At 24.8% G+C, this 7,306-nt stretch overlaps 1 protein-coding gene across 1 annotated transcript; it reads right to left on the bottom strand.

Moving 5' to 3' along the window:
- Window positions 1–1,661: 1,661 nt before the first annotated feature.
- On the bottom strand, window positions 1,662–6,838 carry LOC147077578 (uncharacterized). Its single transcript, XM_085940232.1, has 2 exons — window positions 6,278–6,838; window positions 1,662–1,679 (listed from the first exon to the last, which is right to left on the bottom strand). Exons 1-2 carry the CDS (start codon window positions 6,836–6,838, stop codon window positions 1,662–1,664), a joined length of 579 nt encoding a protein of 192 aa, XP_085796358.1.
- Between the last annotated feature and the right edge of the window lie 468 nt (window positions 6,839–7,306).

The raw sequence follows: 7,306 nt of genomic DNA, 5'->3' as shown, positions 1-7,306 counted from the left end.
AGATATAAAGCATCTAGAATATTTAATATTAAATTCTTTTATGCAATCTATCCTAACTATTTAAAGACATTTATCTAACAACATGTGTCTATATATTTATCCAATAATTCCTTTATGCAATCTATCCTAACTTTTTAAAAGACATTTATTAAGAAAACATCGTCTTTTATATTTATCCAGTAATTCTTTTATACAATCCATCCTAAATATGAATAAGAAATTTATTAAGCAAAAAGTGTGTAAAACATTTAATGTGGAACTTTTACCCACTGCAAAGCTATTAATAAAAGATGATAGTATTTTTGAAGATATAAATGAAAAGGCAGATTATCATCCAATAGAAGTAAAAGATAATAAGAATATAGAAAAAAATAAAAAGAAATTAATCTCCAATAAATTTGGTAAGAAGATTATCAATAAAAATGCTAAAGATGATGAAAAGTTAAAAGAACAAAATTCAATCATAAATGAAAATAATAAATGCATCAAAAATATGGTTGATTTTTTGGACGATGGAAAATTCGTAACTAGAAAATAAATATTAATTTTTGATCTAATAATTTTTAAAAAAAAAATACGGTTGATTTTTTGGACGATGGAAAATTCGTGTATAGAAAATAAATATAAATTGTTGATCTAATAATTTTATCTAATATGACTATTAGTAAAGAGTTATGTGAACAATATAATTCTTTAATGTGTATTTATAAATATCTATTGGCCTTTTTTTCATTTTATTATGCTAAAATTATTTAGCTTTTCTCTTATTAAAGAAAGAGCACTTTTATCTTAATTTAATGTTTTTAAATTTCTTATCAATTAAAATGGTACTTTTATAGCCTATTTTCTTATGTTAATATTAATTTTTATTTCTCTTACTAATGTAAAAAAGTAATTTTAAAGTGAAATTTTTTTTTGCTATATATAAACAATAGAGCACCATATTTAAGAAAATTATGATAATTTCTAATTCTTCTTATGATTAAAAATATATTTTTTCTATGGTTGTGTAGACAAAATTCCGTTCCTTACAAATATAAATTTATTGATTCGAAATAATTTTATTTATGCAGATACTCTTTCTAAAATATTTTATGCTCTATAATTAAGTGTCTCTCTTTATAAAAAATATAATAAGTATACTTTTGCTTTATATAAAATATTTATGGTACCGAATTGTTTGGCTATAAAATTTATTTTAGAATATAAATAATTTGCTTCTCTATTCTCTTGTTTTTACTGTAAACACATCGTAGTATACTGTCTAAAAAGATTCAATAATAATAATATATCTAAACTTTAGAATATTAAAAAATCTCGAAATTATACCTACATATTATGCTTAGTTTATATTTTTTTTTTAACGTTTTTATTGTTATTTTATTATCATATTCATTCTGGACAATTATTTAATGTATTTATGTCCATGAAAACACATAAATAGAGGTGAAAAAATATCATAGAAGATTTTTTTTATAAGATTTTTGATTAAAAATTCAGGAAAAAGTAAAAAAAATGAAAATAATGTATTGTTATTTATTATGCGTACTCCATCTTTAAAATGGCAAGGTCGATTTGATAGAAATTAATATTGATAAAAGTAGAAAATAATATAAGTTTTACACTTTTATTTGAAAATTCAATTCATGTATGTTTTTGAACTAAATCACGCTTCCATTCTGCAAATTTATGTTAAACAGATTTAAAAATAATTTTAAAGATCCTTGCTGTACAATATATAAGTAAGTAAATTTCCGGAAAAATTCTTTTATATATATTTAAGAATCCAAATTGCCTTTTTTTAGAATATATAGGCAAATACATTTTCAATTTTTTTAATATATTTAATAATTCAAATTGCACTTTAGAAAATTTATCGGAATATAACGTAAAATCTTTTCTCGATTTTATTTCATTAAGCAAAAAAATATATTGGAAAACACAATATCATTTTTTATATATAATAATCATAAGAAAAACTATAAGTGTGCATAATATTTTGACTAATTATATTCGATTTTTTATATTTTAACCCCTTATTATCTCCTACTTTTTAAGAATAAATTATTTTTATTTGTATCCTAAAAAACTCATCATGGATATTCTAAAGTACTTTACATTGCTCTATGTTATATACACAGTAGATTTGTTCTAAAAAAATATAATATAATATAATAATAAGTGGAAAACCCCCAAAAATTAGTAATAACCATGACTTTCTTTATATTGAATTTCCTTTAAACATATTTTACACAATCGAATAAACATAGAATTACAATAGTATATATTTACCCACATTTTTAGATAATCAAGGTGATATTTACCTTAAAAAATACACAAATACATTCAAGAATTCTTATTTCATTATTTTCGATCATAACTTTTTGTATTTTTATTATGCTATACATTCTAAATTATTTAGTATAACTTGACAATGTTATGCAACGTTTGTTGAAATTTTAAAAGGAAAATAGGCAACAAATTAATTTAGCATCCGTATTCTTGAAATTTACCAAATACACTGATTCTATTTATTAAATTTGCAAAAAAAAAATGTGCAACCAATGGATTTGAAAACTCAATATTATTCGACTAAAAGTTGGGTAATAGAATTTTGATGATTATTTTTTGTTCTCAACCTGAATTTTTCTTTCATATTTTTTTTAGTAGACATAGATTTTCATAACTTATTTTATAACTATTCGGCATTGATCATCATTAAATTAATGTGCGGAACCACAATTCTATACCTTATATAAACTATAAATCTTAATAACTTTATTTACGACTATTTATAATATTTTAAAGATTAAATTTATGTGTGCAACAGTAATTATATTTTTTATATATACTATATATCATTATAATTTTATTATAAAACTATTTGGAATGCATCAATTATTATCTAACTTCTGAACCGAATTTCCTATTTTTTATAAACTCTAAATTCAATAATTTTATTATAAAACCATGTGGAATCCATCAATTATTATCAAACTTGGGAACCGATTTTCCTATTTTTTATAAAATATAAATTCAATAATTTTATTATAAAACCATGTGGAATCCATCAATTATTATCAAACTTGGGAACCGAAATTCGTATTTTTTTATAAACTATAAACACAATAACTTTATTATAAAAATATTTGGTCTTCATAATATTAATCCAAGTGAGAACCAAAATGCCTTTTATTAAAAATACCGGACTAAGTAGTCGCAATAAAAATAATTTTCATCTGTAAATTTATTTTTCTTTTCAAGCGTTATAAAACTACATTTTTATTTTAGCTTTACATTTTTATATATTATGGTTTATCATTTGTAATTATCTAAACCACAAAGATATTTAAATTTCCAATAGGTTTTTAGCAAATTATTAGTATGAAATTACAGATATATCTTTTTCTTATTTTTGAAATATAAGTGCCAATAACCCCAACCCACTTTATAAATTAGATTTGAATTTTAGTAGCTTTTCTAAAATCGACTTGAAAGACATAATGTAAAAAGCGGATATAACCTATTTTTTTAAATAGGATTAAAATTTGTGTCGGTAATATTTTTATTGGCATTATATTTATTGCACAAGTCTTGATCTTTTGCCACAAAAAAAAGAAATCAAATCCGAAAATTTTGATTATGTTAATAAATGAAATATAAATATGCATTTTAAATTTAACAGATTTTCAAAGTTTAAAGATTATATTTCGCTGTTTAAAACATGCAAATAAATTGAAATCTGTGTTTTATTGTATTAAAAATATGACATAAACATGAAAACAAAGTGAAATTAAAAGTTGAAAAAAAAAGAATCTGCTTTTATAGGGTTAATTCATGAATATAAAGGCAAAATTTCCTATTTTAATTTAAACTCTTATTAATCATGATAGTCTCTAAATAGATAGCATTTTTACTTATATAAAAAAATTTAGCGGGAAAAACCAGTTCATCTACTTAAAATTATTTATTCTATACAATATTAAACATGTTATTGCAATTAATTGTAAAAATTTTGATGTTAAATTTGTAAAGGAAAATGCTTTTGGTTATTTTTCTAATTTTATTCTTCAAAATATCTGGGGTGCGGTATCGGTATTTGTAAAAATGTTTTTTTTTGCATTCAAATTCTCCCAAATAAAAGATAAAATCGGAAAATTTTTCTAGATCTAGACTTTTTTGTTTGTAATTGTAGAACTAAAAATTTTCAAAATTTCAGCTAAAATTTTTTGTAAGTCATAATTAACAAATCCACAATTTATAATATACATTATCCTTAGCTGTAATAAAAGATATATTTATACGCGAGAGAAACTTATTAAAAGGTTTTTAATAAGTTTTATAGAATACGCAATTTCAAGAATATAATTTATTGAAAATTTAAATAACGTATAAATTATAGAGGGTCGTTTTGTAATTCTTTGTTAAATATATTCTACATTTTAATGAGTTCATCTATCTTCAATTCCAAGACCTCTATGCAGGATTTTTCATTCAAGTTAAAAATAATAAATTAATAAATGTAACTCTACACAAATTAAATAAATGAATGTAATGCGAATGTTATATCGCATTATATGTGATTCACCCGATAAGTTTCTAATTATTGCGTAAATTATGTTTTTTTGACTTTTTAAAGTAATTTTGTAAATATTAATTGCTTAATTGCAATTTACGAAGAAAGAAAATACTTTACCAACAGAATCATCAGAATTTGAGAAGATAGAAACTATTTTTGGTAAAAATTCCCTGTATATAAACAGACTATATTTTTCATTTACTTATCTATATATCCTATTTATAGGAAGATCTATAATATATCGAGGCAGAAATAAATACGAAAAAATATCTTAAAATAGCAATATAAAAAAAATTGAGCTATTTTTTTTAAATCTGAAACAAAAATTAGTTAATAAATAAATTGCAATTTAGGGCATTTTAGATTAAAGTATTGTTATAAAATTAAGAGTTAAAAATTATGCTACATAAAAAATTTAAATCTTTAAAAATTGAACATTTATATATTTTCAAACTAAAATTTAGATGGTGCTATATATTGTCAGATCATTTTATTTATTTAGAACATTGTTTTCCGTGCAGCCGCAAGTTTGGCTGCCCACCTATTTCTTTCTGGTTCGTTATCGAAAGCGAGAATATCCTCTCCATCATGATACCTCAAAAGAATTCTATACGAGTGCTTTTTGTTTACTTCATCTAACCTATGAAGATCTCTTACAATATTAACGTTGATCCCACCTTTACCCGGCGAATTCTTATTCCTATAGTATTTTAAAGTGCCATCATTTTTAAGCGTAAAATATCTTTCATGCCAGAAACAACTAAAAAAATATCGTTTTTTGAATATATTTCCTTCGAACAAAATTTCACCCCTAGTCCTTTCTTTCGCTAACTCACTATTAGGATTTATGTTATCCGTATCCACCCTCAAACCACTACTATCATCAGCCTTCTTTTCTTCATTTTTAACTTCTGCATCCACTAAAGGTTTAAATTTTTTTTCTGATGTTCGGGTGGCTGGGACTAAACCAGCAGCAAGCAATTGATTCTTATCGCCTGATGCTCTTTCTTTTTTAGATATCTCTTTCTCTATTTCTTTTCGTCGTTCTTGTTTGTCTTTTATAAGCAGCTCACTTGTTCCAACTGGTGAAATGTCTTTCTGATGATTCTGATTTTCATTTATATGAACCCTCTTGTTGTCATCATTTTTAGATGTGCTAGATTCAGCCACATCTTTTTCTCTGGATGATTTCTCTTTATTGTTTTCTTCATTTTTTTTCTGATCATCGGTTAAGAAGGCTGTTGGTCGGGATTGACTTAAACCAGAATTCATCCGACTCTCAGACTCTTTTTTATCTCGAATGTCTTCTTCTAGTGTTTTCTTTCTTGTAAGATTTCCAAAATGATTATTATCGTCAGGTTTGCTATTCACTTTTTCTTTTTGACTTCCAGTACCACCCATTATGATATTGTCATCTTGATTCTGATAATCAGCTTTTTTAGAGTTTTCTTCAATTTTTTTTCGATTCACATCCTCTGAATTTTTTTTATTTTGTTCATTTACTTGTTTCCTCAACTCGTCCTCCCTTCTCTTTCTGGCTTGTTCCTCATTTACCTTTCTTTCAGCCTCTTCTTTCACTTTTTCTTCCGCACTTCTTTTTTCCTCTTTTTTTTGTTTTTCATCAGCGATTCTTTTTTCCTCTTTTTTTTGTTTTTCATCAGCGATTCTTTTTTCTTCTTCTTTTCGTTTTTCATCAGCGATTCTTTTTTCTTCTTCTTTTCGTTTTTCATCAGCGATTCTTTTTTCCTCTTCTTTTTTAAGTTCGTCGGCTTTCTTTTTTTCGTCGATATCTTTCTGTGACTTTACCCCTGATTTAGAACCCCCTAAATTTTTTCCAGCCTTCTGTTCTTCTTGTTTTCTAATAATTTCGGCTTTCTCGTCTTCCAACTTCTTTCTTTCTTCTTCCAACTTTTTCTGCGCAACCTTTTCTTGTTCAGTGAGCTTCGCTTTTTCATTAGGCAATAGTTTTGTTTCTTCTTCTGCCTTTAAGGCATCATCTACGTGTATTCCGCTCTTTTTCATCTCTTTCTTTTGCTCTTCTAGTTTCTTTCTTTCATCTTTCTTATTTTTTTCACTATCGGTTTCGTTTTCTTTCGGACTTGCAGTGCCTTTATGGGCTGAAGTGTTACTGGCGTTAGGAGGCTCATCGCCATCCTCTTCCCCACTCTTCTTCTTCTTTTCTATAATTTCTTCGGTTCCTTCTTTTTCAACAGCGCGAATAGTTTTACGTCTGCTCTTCTGTCTTGGTCGATCTTCCATTTAGGATATTTTAATTTTTAATTTTTTATTTGTGTTTCTCCTTTTCCGTATTTTTATCTTAAAGCTTATTGGTGTATATATTTTTTTTATGATAATTACTGGTATAGAGGTGATCACTGGTACAGAGATGATCGTGAGTTTTTTGTAATTTTATTGGTGTTTAATGAACCATAATTATGTAAAGTTTCAAAATACGCAATATGAAAATATATTACGATTGGAGATTTATATCGATGATCAATTAACAGTATTGACGAATACATCTGCTTTATCATGAAATGATGCATGTATCAATCAATATCATAATAATGCATCTTAAAATATATTTGCAGTTTATAAAAATTTTTGATAACGCAAAAAAAAATTTCCATTAGGATTTAATTGTTTTACGCTTATTAAGAACGAACAAAATTACATCACCACAAAAATACACCATTGTTTTTAAACCACACAAAAAATATACCATTA

This window comes from Rhyacophila brunnea, unplaced genomic scaffold (assembly GCF_057557595.1).
Source record: "Rhyacophila brunnea isolate RB1 unplaced genomic scaffold, BYU_Rbru_1.0 scaffold_128, whole genome shotgun sequence".
NCBI lineage: Eukaryota > Metazoa > Arthropoda > Insecta > Trichoptera > Rhyacophilidae > Rhyacophila > Rhyacophila brunnea.
Note: the sequence above shows the minus strand (reverse complement) of the source record. Positions and strands in the feature narration are given on the sequence as shown.